Genomic DNA, 22,626 nt, shown 5'->3' on the forward strand with positions numbered 1-22,626 from the left:
CATACACAGTTAAACCAATCATATCATAATCTGCTGGCTGCAAAGAAACATTACTGTAACAATCATGTCCATTGATTACATGGATATCTAACCTTAAACAGCATAATACTATAATGTAAGTCTTATGGAAAACTTAATAAATTTTTTTCAACACAAAGATTACACTCAAGTTGCTCAGACCTGAGAACAGGTCAAAATATAATATTCTGGCCAATCATTGTGTTGGAAAAGAACTCAGCTTTATCCGTAATGTTGTACATGCTATTTTTTCTATCTTGTAACTTAAGATGTCCCCATTCAAGTGTTCAAGTGTGTGTGTTATTGATTGTGTGACCATGGTATCTTCTCCCAAGGGTAGCCCTTGACAACATCAATAAGCTTGTTGGTCAACCCTGGCTGTTTCATGTATATGACGTGTTCATCCAAAATTTAACCATTATAACAACAAAAAATTGAAGAAAGTAAAACTCACAGGTTTGCCAGGCTTGCCGAGGGCCCCCCTCCCGGGGGTGTAGTCCTCGATCCTCCCGGGGTTGACTGGAGCCACTGTGGGGGATCTTCTGCCACTCTTGTCACCACTACAGGGGCACACACAGTCAGAACTCTGCTTTAACTCTACACTCAAGGTTAGCTATACTAATAGCAATGCAAGGTTTGAATTCACTACACACCTTCAAGTAAATCAGTAATTAGAGGTTCAGAAACCTGTCAAGTTTGTCTGCATGTACCATATTATATATAATTATACATGTAGAATGAAGAAAAGGCTTGTGAGATAAGAACATTTTCTGCATGCCAACAGCAAACTAGAAAACTCTTGAAGTTATCTTCAAGTTGAAAGCAGTATTCATCACTACACTACTACAGTTACGGTAACTGTAAAATTAAAAAGTAAGTTTTTCTTCTTTACTGATTGGATATTTTTACTTGCATCACAATGTTAATAGAATAAACCAACTTGAAGGTATAATTATGTGTCCAGTGTTTTGAAAGACAATCTGATGAAAGATGTACAAATGTACTAGATGAGAGAACAGGTGGGTCAGGCTCTATGATTAAATGAAAAAAATACAGATAGAAAGTATAACTTCCTTTTGGATTTTTGTGGAGCACACAAAAAAATAGTGTTATGTAGCAAGTAGATACAAGAAGTAAGAAGTGATAGTACAACAGGGCAGTCAGAGTTCTGTTGTTGTTGTTGTTGTTGTTGACAGCTGCGTGCGACTACGTGGTGTGCATGCATCCACCTTGAGTTGTTGTTACTACTGCCAAGTCTAGCATATCGCGGCTCATATGAAATGCTGGCCCGGTTTGGCTTGGCCTGCATGGTTGTCACTGGTTCAAACTCAGTGGGGGAGAATTCGCCACTGTACCTCATTCTGAAGGACTCGTCTGAAAAAAAAGAGTAAACGGCTGTCAGGAGACTGTTTCATATCAACATACTATTAGATGATGTGCAACAACGACATCATCATACATTTGTGTGAGCAAACCTGAACAAACGTAATGTTTTTGTTACCAACAGTGAGGAAGCTTTGGCGTTAGGGTAGCATTTGAAAGATGTAAGTAGAGTAACAACATTCACAGAGCCTGTCAGTGAATGCAACATCAAGATGTACACACATGAAATAACATTTTCAAAGTGTGATTTTGAACAGTTATCGAAGGACACAATGACAGTAGAGTAAAAAATGTGAGATTAGTGTGTGATTTAGACAATCATGGCTTCATCACAAAGCAGAACACTGCACAAGAACAAACACAAAATTACAGTCCTTAACTTTTCATTGTATCCTTAACTTTTCATTGTATCAAGAAGAGAGTCCAACAACTGATCTCTTTCAGAAAGGATGATGATCAGTTCCCTATCCATTTGGGGCAGTGTTTTAAGGCGAATGCAAATTGATCACACCCATTTGGAGAGAAGGAAAGGTTTGAAAACAATAATGAGGTCTTCTTTACCTTCCTCTGGGACCTCTCCTTCTACTTCTACATGATGCGGATGAAGTGGAAGGTGCGAGGAGCCAGCAAGATGTGCAGAGAAAGAGACAAGAAGACAAAGAGAACAGCTATTGGTGACAGGAAGCACGGGTACATACACAGCTCTACAAGGTAACAGTAAATAACAGTACAGGCTGCAAAGTTCAGGGACTGGTAGGACACTAGGGACAGAACAAATGAAATCATTTTAACTGTTTACTAACTTCTACTGCAGCTGAAAGCAAAGCATGGGAAAAGCAATACCTTTGAACAGAATATGCAATGAATCTAAACACAGCACAAGATGGTGATATAACAATAAATGATATTTAAGCATAGTACATAGGTAGGGATAATTCAGCCATCAAGAAATTAAAGCAAAGTTCACAGTTCTTTTTGTGATGTCTACAAAGGACAATAGCCTTGGACAAATTCTAGAGACTTTTCAAAAGAGTGTATGTAATGATACATTAGAATGACAGTGTAAAATCTGCTTCTGTAGCTAGTAGCAACCACCAGCAATCTACGCTTAAGGACTAATTCTACAAGCAGGCTTTTTTTACTAACTAACAAGCAAAGACATGCACTAGGAGGATGAGATATCTACATGCAGACCACACACTTAGGCATTCTAAACACTGAAGTTTGCACTTCTCATTTAGGATAAAGTAAAACAACTACACAGACAGGAGTTTGGGGGCTTGACAGGGTTGGATTTCTCTTCAAATGATTAGTAGTGGTTTTACAAAATAAGTCAGAATTCTGATTACAAAACTTCAGGCAGGGTTTTACAGGGACATGAATATTACACAGATTTTACCTTCAAACATGATTAGTGGTTCCAGACCTAATGAGGAACAAAAATCATTGCAGACTGATTTGTTTTGCAACTGTCAGAAGTCTTGCATACCCTGTACAAGCCCCCTAAGCCATACCAATGGAACCATGTGATTATATATTACAGTAGAATGTAATTTTCATTCTGTAGTTGATGATAAATGATGTACTTTCAATGTTTTAAAAGAAACACATTAAAAAAACAACAAATGTACTACTTTGTTTCTTGCAAGCTTTGAGCCCTGAAAAGTTACACTAACTTATGCAAATCAATGTTATACTTCACACAATGTCTCTTTTATGAGCTGCCTTTGTGCAGATGTAAAAATAAAATTAGAATGCTGTTATTTTTTCATTTTGTTGTAGAGACTGTGAAGGATGGAGTCCGGTTGGCATGGCTTGTACTACAGAAGGCACACTCTGTACCTCTGTATCTGGTAACATCTTTATCATCCTCAGGGAAAGAGTAAGTAGGCTTGTAGGAGTTTTCCAGGTCTGTAAGAGGCGACATCATGTGAGTAGACCCACACTGGACATGCTGGATACCAAGCAAACCCAATTGAGTCTGTACAACTATACCGACACAGTGTGTATTTCTTAAGATTGCTACCATTTCATAAGAGCAGCAACCTCAAGAAACACCTCTGAGCCTTAGAATGGGTTAACTTGTTTGTCTCTACATGTACCTACTGGTGGCTCCTCATGGATGTTGACTTCTTCATGACAATGGTTGACTTTCAGCAAAGTAATTGTGGCATTCTTTTTATTCTCACTTTTTAAGCAGAGATTTAAACTTAAGCTATAATGACACTTTGCACTAATTAACTATTTTAAGCCGGGAAACCATGAACTAGCAGTTAATCTAAATGCCACCGAGGAATAAATTTGACATTTTCATTAAGTTCAGTTTCTACTTGATAATAGCTGCTTATTTACACCCAAGATAGTAAGTCGGCATTATGCCCAATTCAGGAGGTTCAACTTCAAGTAGGAAGTGAAATATGCTGTGCAGAAGAACATTTGAGTTGCCACCAGTCTTGCAGAGTTTTCTAACTACATACATTTTGGACTACAAACAGTAACAGCTGGTCTTCTAGGTACATGTATTTTCTTCATGCCATGCATACATTCAAGTACATGCTGAGCATCCAGAAAGGCCAACAGCAAAGATGCAGAAAGGAAAGGCTTGAACTAAAGTAGGGGGAATGTAAGTGGTTGACTGTCATTCCCTGATCCTTGCTCAGTTATTGTCAGATGGTTTATTTGTTTTTCCTCAGTCTGTAGTATTCACGTCTAAGCAAAGGTCTTGACTTGGCAAGTAGAAAGGCAAGGTTCAAAGAAAAACATAAAGTCAACGTTTTGAGGGAACAGGTCAACTTGAATGGAGTTTGAAGATATCAGAGGATTTTGAGATGCTGAAAGAAAATAAAGGTTTGAGTTTAGATATCAACACAAAAAGGATGTATGTTTGCCTAGAAAGCATGTCAATGTAGAAAACCTAAAGTCAAAGATCTGAATAGATGACTTTCTCAAGAGTGAGAATGGTGAGAGTAGATGTATGGCCTATACGCAAGTGTCAGGGCTGAAAGGGAAAAAGTGATTACATGTACTACTGCATGGTATGGACTTTTGCACACTCACAAAATACTGTACAATCCTCAATGACTGAAGAACTGTACCATAAGTCAACACATCACAATCACTACATGCATGTGCATGGTAAACATTCCCAGTACTCCTGACTGCACTGAATCATAACATTTAACAAACAAACAACTGTTACAGAAAATACAACTTTTTGCTTGGGGGTGAAGGTTTTTTGACAATAGATATTTATACTTACTCAATATATACGAACTAGGTACTCTGAGAAGTTTGGTCAAGTCAAATTTTCTGTCACTACGATTTCAAGCTACTCTAACTACAGGGAAGGCTTTCGAATTTACCTTTGCTATCAGGGCTGAGTTTGTTGAAAGTGGGATGACTGAAGAGTTCTATATGACAGCGAAAAAAGGAAAGAAATAAGAGAGAAAAGCGACAATAGAGAAGCATTTACAATTAAAGAAGAGAAAAGGTAGCAGAAGTAATGAATATGGCATGAAATTTAAAGAGGAAATACTTATATCTTGATATACAACAGTAGACTGTATTCTACGCCTAAAGAAGAAATTTCTGAAAAAACAACAACGTTTCTCTAGTATTTTGTTGGGGGACTATAATTTTGCTTTAATGTAGAGCTATTCAAGTTTTTTTATTAGTACGTTGTGGACAAAATCATAATGGATTTCATAGTTGCAAGAACTGCTAAAACAAGTTAAAGTCACACATTCAATTCCCACCACCTTGCTATGAGCAGCACCACAACAACATGCAACCTTACACCCAGAGGAAACACCAAACAAAGCATTTCTGTCAGCAAAGTCAACCTTTGACGGGTGCATTTTGTGATTGTGCCTCATCTACCCTACTTTCCCTGGCTGCAAGAGAAAAAACCAAAGCAAAACTAGTCAGTATACCATTGGCAACAGATCATTACCTGCAGCACACAGCTTTGTGGATCTTACAAAATTTCAGGGGTTCTTTTTTAGCCCCAAAATGAAAGCTTTTAGAAATTTGACAGAATTCCATGCACAGCAACTACAAGCAAACTTTAGAGAAAAGTTTGACCTGACTGATAAATAGTGACAGGAAGTTCACACAGAACACAACCCACTTGGCAACAAAACATATCTCAAACCCTTCAGGGGGAGTGTTTTGTTTTTCTCAAATTGATGGTAACTAGAACAAAAGAAAGCTGTTAATCCAACCTGGACTAGATTAGAAAAGTTACAACTCTTAAGGTAGAAAGGCTTGTCTGTCTTTTGTCTAATAATCTAAGAAAGGAGACCTAAACAGTCTGATTCATATTAAAGGGAAAAGAGCAGAAATTAGAGATGGAGTGAAAATACAATCAGTGTAACCTGCATTATTGACTGGGTCTCCAAAGACAACTGGAAAAGAAAGGGTGAGAAGTTAGTGTCTGAGTCAGTAGGTTGCTAAGCTATTGTCATGCCACTACAACTGCTGAAAGAACACATTCAAGCAGTCCAAGTGTTTGTGCATGTTTAAGGACAACATGCTTGTCAACCTTTCTGAATGTAGCATTGAACGCGAACTAATAAAAAGAAGTTGAGAAATACAGTACATTGTGTTTTTTTGTGTCTTGATAGCAAACAGTAAAGTTTAACATATTTTGCTGTCAGAGGCAAAGAAAGTACAATAATTCAGATTTTGTCTTCAATATTCTTTACTTAACATTGAGAGTATAGAGACAGAAGTATTGAGAGCAAAACTGTAGGGAAAAAAACAGTTAACAGTTTCAGCTCTGAGTTTGTTTGGAAGGTTAACAGACACGGTTCCTTTAATTAAAGGAAAATCAAAATACGACAACTGCAACACAGCCACATTTTTTTTTTACAACAAACACATCATTATATACCATAGAGTTTCTAATCTAAAGCACTGGGGATATCTGAAGACTATCTGAAACTATATAAACTAGCGGTTACAAATAAATACATTAATTGTAACAGCAAACAGCACACTATGACAACCATTCCTGAAAAAAAGTCATGCTTATAAAACATGATAATTAAATAAAATTCATGGGCAATTTTGTACACACAGAAAAAATGTGCAATATATCTTTCTACAGCGTGTACAGTACAATTATATAAATTTTGAAACTAGCAAATGTTGAAAAAATATTTATGAAGATGTAAGACTATAATTTGTGTCTGAAGTTCAAGATACGCACAATGTACCAAACTTCTGATGAATCTTACATGATGTACATCTTGTAGACGAGTAAGAAATTATCAAAGCTAAGGAATGAATATTTTGCTCACCTCCTTTTTTGCCCGTGTCGTGCATGGACTTGAACATTTTCTTGTACCAGTCCTTTTGGTTCTCTACACTCTGTAAGAGAGACATTACCACAGTTACACCATGTAACTATGTCTGTTATAGGGTAGGAATGTCTGACTCGAAAATGATTTAAAGAAATGCTTGTCCTTACATGTACTTCTGTTGTGTGTACATGTATGATATTGTTTTGAATATTATACATTTTGCTCACTGACACATTTTTCAAGGATTGAAACAAAATTTCATTGGCATGTTTATGAAATTCATCTTACACTGAGTGGTACAAAAATGTTAGAAATATGTCACGTATCATTTTGTGCAATCTTTTGGGTTCAAGTTGTAAATGTTTGGGATAAATAGTTCATTAAATGATTTAAAGTTTTCTCACGTTGTCGACACACATTTTCAATATAAGCAGTTAAATTTAGTTATATGTTTTCTCAATAAAAGCTCAGCAATTCAATAATTATAATATGTACAGACTGTTATTTGTTGAATGTCCTTACTTGATGATTGTTATATTTTAGTCGACCTACAATGTATTTGATTACTGCATGATGGTACCACATGGTAATCTTGGTAGTGAAATCACTCACTCCCTGGCCATGGGGGTTACTCTCCTCTAATTAGGTGATGATGATTATGTCACAATTAACACTTTTTGATTAGCATCTGGGTGAGGAGTGCAGCTGCAAGGGTTTAAAATGGAGTCAGGTGACACGCCTTAGTCAAACAGTATCAGTTCATTTCCCCTGTGTGTCATACATCATACTGCAAGTTTGTCTATATATATTCCAAATAATGGATAAGTCCTGATTTAAAAACAGAGTCATGATTGATGTTTTGATTTCTGCCTTTCCAAAGAAATTCAGTTTTCAAAATATAGTCAATTTTCAAAATCTAACAGAAAATGTTCAGACATTTTTTATTTTCAAAATGGTATAAGAATATCATTTTCTTCTTCAAAAAATGTCCGTTTTCATTTTCATATTTTCACACTCAAACAGAAAAAGTTTGATTCTCATTCTGAGCTTGTCTGAAGAATAAGAGAGAGGAAAAACTGTTTGAGGAAGGTTTGCCAGCCACAGTTGTCAATATTTCCTGTGTGATCAGCCACTGCAAGAAGTGAGGAAGTGGGGAGGGGGGTAGGGTGGAATGTGCCCATGCAGTGTGAAGACCACTCACTGCTCGAGTCGATGTGGTAACCCCTGATTTGCCAGTAAGTCTCTCTGTGGTTCGATGCTAGAAGGAAAACACCAGAATGTTATGCTACCCTAAAGCATGACAATGAAAAGACACCGCTGTACACTAGCAGCATGGAAGGTCTGATCTCCCCAAGGGCTGTAAGGTCTCACTCAGAAGATGGGTTTCACATCATGCTGTTTTTTCACTTTGAGTGCGTAGAAGTAAACTGTTTTTCTGAGTGTTTGTGTGTGTGTGTGTGTGTGTGTGTGTGTGTGTGTATGTGTTTGTCTGCGTGCATGTGTGTGTATGTGTGTGTGTGTGTGTGTGTTGCTAAATAACGTTAAGGAGGTGAAGTCTGCCATCTCTGATTGCCTAGTTCAGATTACACTGAGACTGATGTTCGAATCCCATCTTCTGAATGTAGCTGAGCAAGTTATGAGCAGACAGATCTTTAAGGAATATTTTCAGAGAGTTTGACCAATTTTCCCTGCAAAATATGTCCCAGTAGCAGAATTAAAGTATGATACAGCACAACCCATAGCCATGTTGGAAAGTATCAGACCAGCAAGCACTGAGACAGAAACAGAAACAAGACAAAGCACAAATGGAACAGTGTTGTTTGTACCCTCATCACTTACCGTTCTTGTTGATGTGGGCATGCCTGACTCGTCCTGAGGCCCAGCTCCTTCAAACTTCACTTCCTTCGAGTCGACGACATGGTACGTCTTTGTGGTCTTTGGTTCCCTCATGGGGTAGTAAGTGTCTGTGTGGACTATATCTCCCTCCACGATCTTTTCCTGGTAAACAGCCCCGTCTGGGAGGTCGTTCTTTGGTGTTATGTACCTTCCTAAGGATGGAGAGCAACATGTATTACAAACAAGCTGACCGACTGTGTGCTGCTCCATACATGTATGGGCCCATGTTAGAAGGTCTCTGCCCAAACCATGCATGATTCATGTACATAAATTCATTTTCATAAAAACGAAAATGTACATGTTCACGTAAAAAGGCACACACATCCTTTTTCAGCTTCATTTCTTCAGATATTTGTTGCCCTGTGTTTTGGTAATCTATACCTCAATCACTTCATACAATGTATATCAACAGGCAGCAATACCAATAGAAAGAATGGGTGTTTTGAAAAAATGCAGTTAACACAGTCAACTCTAAGGAATCCTATTATCACTATTAATAGTTTGTACAGCTGAAATAGAATGTTGTAGTGCACTTAGTCTTTCATTCATGGCTAAGGCTCGACTGTCCTATATACAAAATGTATACTGCAAAAGGTACAGACTGAGATAAGTATGCAGTGACTGATGAAAGTAGCGCCTAGCGGCATGCAAAGAGCCACTACAGCAACAAAAATAAAGCTACTACACAATCATACAACTGTAATGGTAAAAGAATCTTTGAAGCCTGAGGAAAACCCTGCGGTTGAAGGATGAAGCAATGTCATGATGACCAAAAGTAAATTAGTTATGAAGACCAAAGGATTTCCCTCTGACTGATATTTGATATCAAAATGTTTTTGGCTTGATGCACTACAGCAGCATACTGTAACAGAAACTAAACAGTTTACATATTGCAGTAAAATAAATCATAAATAGCACTATCAGCAGTTGCAGCAACATGAAATACATGCCACAATAACAGTAACCTGCACTTGACGAAGCCATGTCATTTCGAACATGACATGCCAATAGAGCATAGTAATTTTTTTCCCCTTGGAAGGATGAATGATTTTAAGGCAAAATGTTTGTTGTGGAAATGTCTGGCTGAGATACCTTGTATTCTTCCTCAAATCTGCCTCAAGAAACAATTTTTCATGGGGGTTCTGTTTGAATTACACAGCCTTTGTGCAGGCTACTGTTCAGCAAGCATGCGCAGGGAGAAAGAATAACAATAAAAGCTCCTAAATAATGAACTCAAAGCCAATCCAACATTAGTGAGTAAAGACCTGAGGCAAGCTTGTTGGCATTGTCATGCACATGCTCCGTGTGTCTCTCTGTGGGAAAACCAGAAACAAGGTCAACAATAAAATATATGGAAAATCATCAAAATTTCTCTGAGTGTCAGGCAACTTTTTCATTGCCTTAACCATTTAGCTACATGTAGCACACTTTCTTAATATGAACATATCATTAAGTGAACACTTAGGTTCTGTTTACAATCAGCAAAATATATGCCAATCAATTTGCATCAAATCTATTCAATTCGAATAGCTATCAATTCAGTTGTGTTCACACTTGAGCCAAATTGCGGACACTGCTGGTCAGTTTGAATCCATCCATCCCCGGGAGGTGGATTGGATCAATGCGAATCAATCCCGAATTGGGCTGCTCACATTCAGGAAAATCTATTCGGCTTGATTTGAATTGGCCTTTTAAGCGAATTGATTCTCATAGATTTTGCCCAGTGTTAACACAAACAGGGCCTAAGGGTTCAGAATTAAAGGCATATGCTTACTAAGAGTTACATGAATTATACTGCCTTGGCATGGCAGAAACGTTGTCTGACACTCAGAGAAGATGTAAATAAAGATGAAGTGAAACAAAGATGTATCAGGTAGACTAATCCACGTACCCTCCCTCTTGTCTGTACAAACAGTGTAAGGAGCGTCGTGAGGAGCACACACAAACAAACATAGGGAGAGAACAAGTGGCCAAGAGATCAAGTCAGAAAACAAAAACCCAAAAATTATGAAAACTGTGATCTTTGAAATCTTTAGAGATCTATGATTATTAGAAGAAAGGGTAGTTACTCTTTATGATTTAGGTATCAATAACAACTACATTAAACATTTTTAAATTGTTCATCCACAGCTGATTGCCCAGTTCTTTAGATTTATGATTTATTCACTTTTACTAGTTTTAGCCTACATTTGAACAGATCTTTTGAGTACCAGTTTTTCTACAATAATTGACACTGAACTTCTCATTATCATATTGTCTATCATTGGTGTTTGCTGAGTTTACCATTGATACCTTTATTACTTAGTATATAGTATTAGTAGACACTGACGTGTTATGTATCTGTGACAAACTTCCTGACATCTTGACTGGTTTATCAGTACAAAGTACAGCAGTTGCATCATACCCACAATGACTTAACATATCATAGGCACGCATGCCAGATTAAATCATCAAGACCCAAGTGCATGAAATTATCAACCATAATGTGCACATTAACCATGATAATTGTACTGTATCGTTAACACCCAAGGAATTAGCAGTATTAATATCATGGTGCATCAAAATGTAGGGTGATGATATCAATCAAGTTAAGAATGGGGACATGATGGTATGATAATCATTGTACATGTATAACAAGACGCTCGCAAAGCACAAGAGTATTGTCAGCAGAATATTTGCTGCATACAAAGTCACACAGACACTATCATTAATAAGCAGAGCATGGTAGAACCACGGGGATGGTATCCAAGGTGCTAGTTGCACAAAACATGACTGGAACAAGGTTATATCTGACAAACTGACACAGGCAACGTCTGAAAGGAAGATTTGTTGGTTAATACATGAGAGCTGCTGAAAAATGTCATTCATGTTATTGCAAAATGTCAATAGACACAGCTTCGGAATTCAGCAGAAATATTATGGATTATGTAGTTATGACTTCTTTTTAACAATGGTAAGACTGAGTGTTATTTGATGTCAGTGTGCCCATTTGTAAAAATCTTTGCAGCATGAAACATGCAAAAGTGCAGGAAACATTGTCATTCCGAGAGTGAACCATCCACACAATGTGCATGAACGTTCCCCAGCAGTGCATGAATCATTCGCTGAAGGGCTGGGCCCACCTGGCGGAAGCCTGTGGTGCTTTAGCAATGTCGTGGTCGGACTTTCTGTTTTGGGCAGTGACGAGGTGGACTCTGGACTGAGGCTCCTCTCCACTCCATTGACTCTCCCGTGCTGTACTTGAACCTTGACCTCCGATGCGCTGTGCGTCGCTTTCTTAGCCATGGATGACGTTGGGGACAAGGAGGTTTCCGAGGAATCTGAAGGAGACTGTGGAAACAAAGGGAAAAACTGATGAGCATCATGTTGCATTTAAGACACTTGATGTGTCCTACTAGCTAATGTTCACCTTAAATGCTCTGGATATTTCATTGGTCATCATGCTAATCACAGGACTGGTGTCCCAGCCTGACATGGGAACTGCATGCATTCAGTGCAGTTCTCTCAATATTTGTGGTCAATGCATTCCTCCTTTGCAGTGAAAGACAGCTTTTTTTTTTACTCAGGAAATTTCTGAGTGGGAACTCCTCACAAAGGATCTTACTTTGTCTGCAATAACAAAGCTTGGATACAGGAGTTATCTTAGATCTATTAACGATACTGTCAGTAGATGACATCATCATTTTAAGATGTTTCTACATCCATCAGCAATCTTCAGCCTCCAAACAATTTCTTAAGTTCATTCAAGCAGAAGCAAGATGCCAAGATGCATGTCTCCATAAGCAGAAAAACTTGAAGTACATGACATTGTATGCACATGTTAAGAATGGGACAAGAAATAGGATTGCAAGGATACAGGCCACCAACAAGTACATGATTGAATATCATGCTAATGCATTACAAGGAAAAATGAGATGAGCCAAGGATAGGGTAGGTACCGCTTTCTTCAAGCGTGGTGATATGGCTTTCTGAACAACATCAGCTGCTGCACTTCTGGCCGGTCTGGCAGGGGGCTCTTTTGGGGACACAAGTGGAGAGAGAACTCTGGGGGGTCTGCTAGCTACCGGGGTTACAAGTCTTCCTTCTACTGATATGAGCTTTCCAGAGGGGGAATTGATCCTAACAGGGGAGGCACGAGCTTCATTGAACTGCTCGCTGGGACCGTTGACTTCTGGGCGATTCGGCGAGGGAGAACGGGAGCGCGACGCCCGCCATGGGATAGGAGAGGACGTTGTCTTGGGGGCATTGTCGACCCGGTAGGAAGCAGAGGTCTGAGCAACAGGGGCGGGGACTGGGGACCTACGGGACACAGAAGGGGAGGGGGAGCGCCAAGACGTGGAAGGAGGGGTGCTACTGGTGCTACCGCCAGCGGGCTTCCAGAGGTAACTCTCCTCCGGAGTCGGAGGGGGTGGGCCCTGCGGGATGAAGGAGTGAGAAAAGAAGGCGATTGGTGAATGAACAACGGGCAGAGCAGACTGACACTGAGGAGGATTAACTCAGCATTATGCAGATTAGATTGTTGAATGATTGCTGTACTTGACTGAAACAAATGAAGAAATTAAGATCTGTTTCAGGGCGACAAAGTTCTTTGTACGGTACTGGAACATTGTGGTTCAAGCTCCACTTAATGACCAGTCTAACTGGTCTGGGCCTTTTAGCCTAGTGGTAAGTGCATTGGGTTTGTGTGCTGGCTGGCCCGGGTTTGATCATCCACCAGGGTTCGATTCCCAGGAGACTGTACTACTCGCCCTGTGCATTTCAGTACACATGTTTTATTCAAACCCAACGTTTCATTTCTGTCACCTTCCTCAGGGTAATACTGACTGGCTCTACAATCCTGAAGAATTTCAAGAGTCTGTAATTGTTGGGGAATAATCAATCAAGTGGGACAGACAGACAACTTAAGCATGAATCCCATCTTCAGTTTTGAAAACACCAGATTCCATCCGGCACAAGGATTGTCAGAAAACATGTTGTCCACTGGCAGACAGTTGACATGTCCCTCCTGGTCTGCTACAGAGACTGACATGTCAAAACATCAATAAAGGTTTGGAAAACTGATGGACATGTACAACAGCAGAAGTGGCAACGTACGCTGCATTATATCCAGCTGAAAATGTTCCCAACTGTTTCCTCCGACAATTGACATGCTTTGGCTACGGCTACATGTGATTTTTCTTGAAGTTGCAGGATCTAAAAACAAGGTTGGTTAAAGTGAGGTCGACAGCAGAAAGAAGAGGACTTGGGCGTCTTTCACCAGTGGGATTAGTAGACCAACGTTTGTTAACATTGACGATTTAAACACATCTTCTGGACTTTGGCAGTAGGGGCCAAGAGATTATCTGACCTAGGTTTGCTAGGGTTTCAATTGACGGTCCAAGGAATGTTCCCAACTTTCTATCACAAACCTGTGGTACAGTTGAAAGAAAAGTCTAGAGACTCCAGTCTTTTATACTGTCACCCACAAAGCACCTTTCTGTAGAAAATTGTTACAGTTATGGTAGCAACTGTGGTACAAAAATGTACATACTACTGGTAGTAAGACTGTAACAGTTCCAATTACAGATATTAGACAGTGTGAAGTTAATGTCTTCCTGACAGTCTACAGGCTCTAGGGACTACTGCTTATGCTATAGCCCCCTGTCTACCAGATGGTGATCACTTCAAGCGAGTCAGGCCAGTATGAAGCAATGCTGTCTCCAGCTTTTAATTCTTTTCTGTTTGACTCATTGTTCAGGAACCATGTTGTTAATTTTGGTTGTTGAATCAGATTATTATTCTGTCATGATTTTAAGCTTACGAAAATAAATTTTCATCAATCTCATGTCATGAAGTTCAATTTTTTTGGAAAATGGGGTGACATTTCTGTCCGTCCAAACAAGCACATTTCCATCCCATGATGGAGAGCCGGGTCCTGGAGTCCTGATGTAGAAGCAAAGTTAATGTTCCTACCTGAGGCCGGTTCTGTGGCCCCTTCAGGTCCACCCGGATACTCTTGTGGCCCCTGCGCGCGGCGGTGGGGGAGGGGGGCACGTTGGAGGGACTCCAGGTGTGCGGTTGGTTCTTCAGGTTGACCTCGTCAGCCAAGAGTGTGTCGCCCTCCGCCTCCAAGGGCGGGGTCGGGCTGGTCGGGGACCACACTCCTGCCAAATGGACACACAATGTCATGTCAGTCACATCAAATCAACAATCATTGCTAACTTTTTATTTCATTAAAAAAAAACTATCTTTGCCATCTGACAACACCAACATTCCAATCTGTACATCAAATAAACAATAACGTATAATAATAATAGGAAGGTTGCACTGACATGTTGATAAAGACTTTGCCATGATGATTTTCCATTGGTTGAAAACCAAACATGGAAGACATCTGTCACAACGCGGATAATTGTCTCACAATCTCTTGACCACGTCAAAAATAGATACAGACCGATATAGCTCAATATCCTTCTCTTCTCTCCCAGCCCACTGATTACGTCTCGTGACAGCAGCCTTTCCAAAAAGACAGGGATGTCCCGCTGAGATGTAACGGATTACTGGAGACCCAACCCAACCCAGCAGTCTCCCCTTTCACATCATCCAGCCAAAAACTTGGCAACTACTCAGGCCCGGTATCAAATGCAGTTAGCTGCAGAATTTCAAAACAACCACTCTGGGCAATTGGCCAGAATAACGTAGATCTAAGGACCATGATTTTGGAACAGAAGGATTCAAACCGCCATATTTTTTTCTTCTGTGATTTGAAAGGTAGGTATCATGTAACATGTCTATACCCAAAACTGGAAAGACTCTGCCAAGAATTCCTTGGACCGCATCATTCCAAAGACCAAACCGGTCAAATACCAATGACTAAGACACCTGTCACTAAGCTGGCTTCACACAACCTGCAAAATGTAAGACGTAATTGTGCCTGATGTATCAGGATCCATATGGTTTTCGGAATCGTACTGTGCCGCAACATTCTGCATGAGGGTAAACAACTTGCTTGCCCATAGAATGTCAAACTGAGCAATTGAGTTGACAGCAAAATTGCCAGAGATCTTGCATGCTTTAACAAATTAAACAGTTAAATGACTTAACTTTAAGACACACATACATGGCATTGTGTATGCTTTCTATACTGCACTTTCTGACCTAACAGCTACCTTACCTGGAGTAGGTGAGGCCCTGATGGCATTGAATGTGGGCGAGGGAGCTCTCATCCTAAGACTCATCTTCTCTTCCGCCACATCCTCTACTTCAACCGTTTCCGGTCTCTTCGGCGCGTTTCTTTGCTCTGTTTTCGCTGGCGACCTTTCCCGCTGTTTCACTCTCGGAACCTGGCCTGAGGTAGGCTTGTCAACACTTGAAACTTTTCCTTTTGGAGACTTTCCGGCCGACCCTCCGGTCTGCTGCATTTTTCCTGCTATCATAGTAACCGACCCGTACCCCTTAGCAACGGGGCTGGTCGGCGACTCTGGAATAGCGAAGACATCATCAGACGCTCAGTCAAAACAAGGCTGAAACTAAATATAAACAGCAGCATCTAACAGTGATCTACCAGTGTCTAAAGAGGTAAGGCTGGTAGGTCACCATATATGGACAGCTGTGTAATGTGAGAAGGCAGTAAACTCTTCGTTTACCTTATAAAACTTAACAGTTATACATACATGTACACATGAATGCAGAACCATCAGTGCCAGTACATTTCTATTGAGAGTACAGCTCTCAATAAATAGAACAAGTCAGATATGATGCCTGAATAAATAAGATGTACATTAAGTTTATTACACAGAGAGGAATGTAACCTTTGGAACCACAGGGAAACTTGTACCCACAACACGAGACAGCGATAAAACCAACGGTATGGGCAGACAGCATGGTGGTGATGATATGACTGACACTAACACAACACTGGGCATACCTTCCATCCTTCTCAACAGAGAGACAGCTACATGTACATGTATGATTACTATGAAGGGCATTATGTGTTACGGTGAAGTTAAAACTTAGAGTTACAACAAAATGACATCGCTTTCAACCAGTGATTTCACGGATAATACATTGTACTATTATTGTACATGACAAATTGTATATTAATTCAATACCTCCGAAGCATCATGATAATATTTGAGATAAAGATTCTTCTCAACTAAATGTTCAATGTTGAATGCAGAAGGGAATCGAACTTGGGCCCATTGAAAAAGATAGCACAAAACACACTAAGAGGCAATGTACATTGCTTATCATAGTGTAAACAGTTGAGTATGAGAAAAAAAAATTGAACAATAGAAGGCATAAAAGTTACTAGTCTCCAGGCCAGAGTTGAAAAGTTAACCCAGAGATTGCAAGATGTTGCAAAATAGGGAAAATATATCTGTTTTGCCTTTTGAATGTATAGGAAAGACTATAATATATAAATGACAATGACTGTTGTAGCTCAGCCAGCTAGACAGATGTAGGAGCTTAAAAATAAGCCAAAGTTTTAATCATCGATCGGTAAAGGTTGAAATGAAGAGTCAGTACACAGAGCCCTGTACTTTCCCGAAGCACCACCAGAGATAGATGAGAAGACAACTTGATAGATTATAGATACTAAAGAACTAACATGTCATAAATAGGCTGTGTACAACAACAAGTCAAGTATCAATGTGACAACAGAATTCCAGGCAAATAGCTGTTGTAATCATTGTTGTAAATTTGTGACTGATTCGATGATTACTCAATGCTGATTAGAAGCATGTGTGATTTTCAAAATCATAGAACACTGAAGAAACATTTTGTTGAATAGAAAAGGATCGTTCAAATGATTTCTATGCGGACATGATTCGAATAAAATTTTGTCATCATTTTAGAGGACAACAGAAAGGACTTTTTTATCAAAGCAATGATAACCTCTAGGCTCATGCTGCAAAGCGACATGCCAGCTGTGCCTTTTTCGGAACATGGCCTGGCCATGGCTTGGTCTGTTGTTGCGTATGAATGTTGCCATGGAAACAGGCCGGCTGTGTATGTAGGTTCTCCCTGATGTGCATGCAAAGGAAAAGGTCAAATGAAGCATTACAGAAAGACAGATTTCAAAATGTGCCAGAGAGCATACAAAATGCTAACTATGATCAGCCAATAGAAAGGATATCTTTTGATTAACAGTATAAATCATATACAATATATTGGTATTGTCTGTATCAAAATAAGAACAGTGTGTTCTTCAGTTCAAATATTCCTTACAGTCAATGCCCAGCAATGTTTAGTACCTTTATCAGAAAAGTTTATAGTCTTACCGGGTGCACGGTAATGTTTTTACTCTTAGACCTTATATCCCATCAGGTAAAAGACATAATATTTCGTACCTTAAAACCCACTTTTGCTTGACCGAGAGGTCCTGTAATCTTACCCGCTTTTTGTGACCGCCTTCTCTGAAGTTTCTTGGCCTCAGCGGTTGCCGAAAACATATTTTCTTGAGGCTGCTTTTCTTGTGGCTGTATTTCAGCTTCAATTGGCTTGAAATGAAGGGAATCCGGCAGGCTGTAGTAGCGCTGATCGCTGTCAGCGTAGGGATTGAAGACTTCCACGACTTCACGGGATGCTGGTGACAACGACTCTTGGGCAAAGTCATCGTCAGTTCGGACTTCTACACGCCTCGCTTGGTGCAGAGATTTTAGTGGGACAGGGTTGTCGGGTTGCTGTGAAAGCTGTGACGACTCTTCCGTTACCTGGCCTCTCTTATCATCAACACTGTCCCTTTGAATAGGACGATGGTAATACTGGTCATTCCTGGATCCTGTAGAGTAAGGGGTGGTATAGGGTTCTTCCACTGGCACACTGCGGCTTACATCAGGCTGCGTATCATGACTGGATACAGCTGCCCCATACCTCTCGTTCCAGTGTTTCGCGTATCTTTCAGCAGGCGTCTTGTACCGTGGAGCAGCATCTCCGTACCGGGCTCGCAGCAAGGCTCTGCTGGAAGATGTCGCCCTCCTTGGGCTGTATTCCTCCCCTCTTTTGCTCCCCATTTCATCCCTCCTTCCATATCCAGCCTCTTCATATTCATCATCCATTGGTTCCAGGTATGTTGCTCGAAAAAGTGGCCTCTCTGGAACGGCTGCATCTTCCATGGGAGGCTGGACATTGGTCTGATGTAGATCTCTCTCTGCTGGTATGTAGTTCACACCTACCGGTGGTAGTGATTGTGGTTTATCCTCAAAACTGCGATCCCGGTGGTGGTTAGTGTTGTGGTGTACTGTGGGATAGGTATGAGCAACGTCATACTGGGGAGGTTGTGTTTGGGGAGGTCCGTGGGACTGTGAGGAGGAGGTTTCATCCCCACCTGCGTAAAGACTGCCCCAGCTCCAGTGCAGGTCACCTGCGGGTGTGGTAAGGGTAGGGAACAGGCTGAGTCAACGTGGGAACTGTGTACGGACTGTGGACCACTTACCCTCCACCGCAGACAGACCAAGGGACAGACACAAGACATGGACACCAGCTGTTTATCCACTTTCCTTGATGCCACCAAGTGTCTTCCTTCACTAATTCTTAATACCCTTTAAGTGGCTATGAAGAGTAGATATCACTCAATGTTTTGCTGTTTTTGTCTATTAGTAACTGAAAGTTTTTATTGCTGCTGAAGATAACCTTATTAAACCATGCTAGCCACTGTTACTTCCCTGATCTGTATCATGGTAGTTTGACATTTGTATCTAATTATGATACAACGTGCCTTGGTAAGAGTAAGGCTACCCATTCAATGAGAGTGTGGCAGGGTTATTAAGGTTTGTGATTGTGCACTGCAAAGATTTGCTGACTTATTGAAAAGAAAAAAAGGTATTCATTATATCATAATTTGCATCTATATCTCATGGACTCCCTCTATATATCATACAGATATATTACATATATAAAAATACAACATGGAATCAATCATAAAAACATGTTAGAACAGGATTTCCCCACAGCTGCATCAGAATCTGAAAGAAAGCCACACTGTTACTGACCGTGGTGCTGAAACAGCAATGTTAGTGAACACATAAATTCACACTCACCACCCCCCACTGCTGACCTGTGCTACAAACAAAACACACTTAGCACATGGGGGAGCCTGTAGCAGGAAAAGGGTTAACATGCATACTAATATGCAAATTCCCTTCCCCCCCCGACAACTAAGTAAAATCCATGTGACTGCTATAGTACAAAAACCCATCACAAAGTTATTCAATGTATGATACTGTAGTAGCAACCTTTCCCAATGGGACAAGACTGAACCAGATGCTCAAGATCCACTAAGAACACAACAACCTCAGCTGATATAGGGCTGACAATCCGGACAGCTATGAGCCACATAAATGCATTTATCGTGTACCAAATGATAACAGAAAATATACAAAATGCTTCTGACATACCGAGATCAGAAGTCCTTGTTGCCCGGACCAGGGTTGATACGTTATTCGAGTATCTGATCTCTTAAATAGGAGGGCAGGAATTGGTCCACATCTGTAAAGCTCATTTCTCTCCGTGAGTAAATATCTGTGGCCTTCTATTTTAAGTGCAGCATGCTATGGCAGGCCAAATAAACCACGGACCCATCCATGTTCAAATCTACCAGGGATCATATTCATATGGACCCGTTATTCATTTCCTTATCTTAGCTTTTATCCGTTTTCTGCAGATTGGATTTCCACACAGCCTCCTTTTTAAGTCTACAAAGGAATAGCTGGAACTCAAAATGTCTGCATCATGTACCCTCCAACACGCTGTAAACAGTGTTTCTCATTCGATTAACTAAAAACTTTATATTAAACGGTATATTAATGAACTCCTGTTAGTTGCAAAATTATCTATTGTGAAATATAAGTCTACAATGACAACTTCCAACTCATTGTATCTAGATCCGCACACAATTTTGAAAGTCTTCAAATCAGAATGTTCTGTAAGAAATTTAATATAAGCCACACATTGTAAAATATTCTGTGACATTTAATAAAGTGCCGTGACGAACAAAAAAAAAAAAAAAAAAACTAAAAACTTAAAAAAGTTTGTTACTTTAAAAATTTTGTTTCCTGGACTTCATAAATGTTATTCACAATTTAAGTAAAGATTTCCCCCCACAGACCTGAATGCTGTCTCTCAGCATTACTGTTCCTAGCAACCTCTATCTGCAAGTTGACACAAGCATCCCATGCCAGCTCTATTTTGGGGGCCTCTAAACAAGCAATTTGTACGTGTCGTTTATCTGTGTGTTTCTATTGACAGATGGCAGCCGTAGCAAGTATTCTTCCTGCTAAACATGGAACAAACAACATGTACTGACCTAACACATTGTCAAGTAGTTGACATGACTAAGAGGTCACTGGAAAGACTACCAGTGATAACATATATAGGCAAACCCAAACAAATCTGTCCTAGACTGTAGTATGCATCACTTCTACAGATTCGAGATGTTAAAAATTCTTGGATAATTCATGTAGTAAGTTAAACCTCCACACTGGAATGCTTGAGTAAGCGGTGCAAGTTGGGTATAATTCATAATATGAGCTATGTAATAAAAAATTCAACCAATCATGAAGAAATTCTGGTGAATTCGAACTACACAGTACAAAATGTAAACTAGTTAAATATAATTGTGTATGAATGTACAATTGTTGTGGCATGAGTCAAAGTTTGACATCCACAATCTGTGACATGTACCTTCTATTTTCTATCTCACTGCACTCACCTCATAGATGTGCACAAAATGCTGCTGACAAATTACATTATATGCTCTAAACCTTAAACCCACCTACATTGTACCACCATGGATTGTACTACCATTATGCTAAAACTATGCGTTCCGAATTTGTAAATTATCCACAAATGAAAGCCTCTACTACTCAATTTCCGGCTGCCACAGTTGTACAAAAATTTTGTTCAGCTCAAGGAATAAAGTCAGTTTATACCTGCTTTACTTGCTTTAGAAGATGCACGAGTGGGAGGGGGAGGAGGAGTGACCTTCGACCTTGTTGGAGGCGCTGGTGGCGGCGGCGGAGGGCCCGAAGTTTTCACCGATTTCCAACTGCCATCTATTCCACAAGAGGCAACAACACCGATGGAGACATTGTCGGCACCATGGTCCACATGCAGACGTACTTGCATGTGAGAATCGGTCAAAATTGCACACTGATCTACGGGTCTAGATGCAGTTTGGGGCAGCGGGGAGGGGGGCATCTGGCAAAACTACCTTCGAGCAGCTAGAACAACCTGACGAATTGCACTGCCATGCCGTCTTAACTGTCTCGTATCACAGTCCATCTAATATCCAACCATGCTATTGCTCAGTACTACAATTACAGCTATCTCCAATATTGGCAGCCTGCAATTCTCAATATTCAGCCACTCTCAATGGATGCAAAGGGACACCAAACTACATGTACAATGTAGGGCCCCAAAGCAAGCAGATCTACAAGCAGGGATTTGTTACACAGTTACTGCCTGGGATGGACAGATTAGGCAACCTACATAGACGTTGTGGTGTCTACTCTGCAGCGGATCTATTCATGACATGTGGCTATAGCTCACAGTCAACTCTAGATCAGCTTAGTAAGATTTACCTCAATGCTGACTACACGTACGTAGCTGACCATAGGAACAACTGTTACAGTGTGTTCATGCTATGGTCTGAATGGCAGATCTATTACTACGCACTATTTTTTGGCAGTTGACTCGAGTTATTTGGAAGCCTCCAATTGAAGTGCAAGGGTTTCGAATCATAACAATAACAATCTCAAATTTCACTGTCTCTGCACCAAAACAAGGCAAATAAACAAAATTTAACAACAAATTATTGCTGTCAAGACTTGCCTGCAGTTGTATATTTGGTCAGAGACTGTTTGGTTTTAAACGTTGGAAAATAATGGATTTTCGGTCTCGTGGGCAATACGTGTAAATGTTTACTAAATTCTATGTTTAAAAAAAAGATGGACTCTTCACACCTTCTGATGACAAATTGTGGGGGATGGAAGAGATATCTCTCTTAGAAATACTCATTTTTGCATTTTTTTCTGTTGTTAAA

The 22,626-nt window shown here is 40.1% G+C and overlaps 1 protein-coding gene across 45 annotated transcripts in view; it reads right to left on the bottom strand.

Moving 5' to 3' along the window:
* The window catches only part of LOC136448422 (sorbin and SH3 domain-containing protein 1-like), an 86,768-nt gene that overhangs the window by 26,569 nt on the left and 37,573 nt on the right, over positions 1-22,626 (bottom strand). For 15 of the 45 annotated variants that reach the window (XM_066447926.1, XM_066447931.1, XM_066447925.1 and 12 more), the window contains 16 exons: positions 21,515-21,637; positions 17,980-18,948; positions 15,757-16,062; positions 14,556-14,746; positions 12,542-13,018; positions 11,726-11,933; positions 9,869-9,916; positions 8,547-8,755; positions 7,909-7,965; positions 6,705-6,774; positions 5,778-5,807; positions 4,764-4,811; positions 3,244-3,312; positions 1,963-1,989; positions 1,248-1,392; positions 473-578 (listed from right to left, as the gene is read on the bottom strand). In XM_066447926.1, coding sequence (XP_066304023.1) covers positions 473-578; positions 1,248-1,392; positions 1,963-1,989; positions 3,244-3,312; positions 4,764-4,811; positions 5,778-5,807; positions 6,705-6,774; positions 7,909-7,965; positions 8,547-8,755; positions 9,869-9,916; positions 11,726-11,933; positions 12,542-13,018; positions 14,556-14,746; positions 15,757-16,062; positions 17,980-18,948; positions 21,515-21,637 — 3,083 coding nt within the window. The remainder of the gene's footprint in view (positions 1-472; positions 579-1,247; positions 1,393-1,962; positions 1,990-3,243; positions 3,313-4,763; positions 4,812-5,777; positions 5,808-6,704; positions 6,775-7,908; positions 7,966-8,546; positions 8,756-9,868; positions 9,917-11,725; positions 11,934-12,541; positions 13,019-14,555; positions 14,747-15,756; positions 16,063-17,979; positions 18,949-21,514; positions 21,638-22,626) is intronic. The other 30 variants (XM_066447971.1, XM_066447972.1, XM_066447944.1 and 27 more) reach the window with 29 other exon arrangements.

Source organism: Branchiostoma lanceolatum, chromosome 14 (assembly GCF_035083965.1).
Source record: "Branchiostoma lanceolatum isolate klBraLanc5 chromosome 14, klBraLanc5.hap2, whole genome shotgun sequence".
NCBI classification, from domain to species: domain Eukaryota; kingdom Metazoa; phylum Chordata; class Leptocardii; order Amphioxiformes; family Branchiostomatidae; genus Branchiostoma; species Branchiostoma lanceolatum.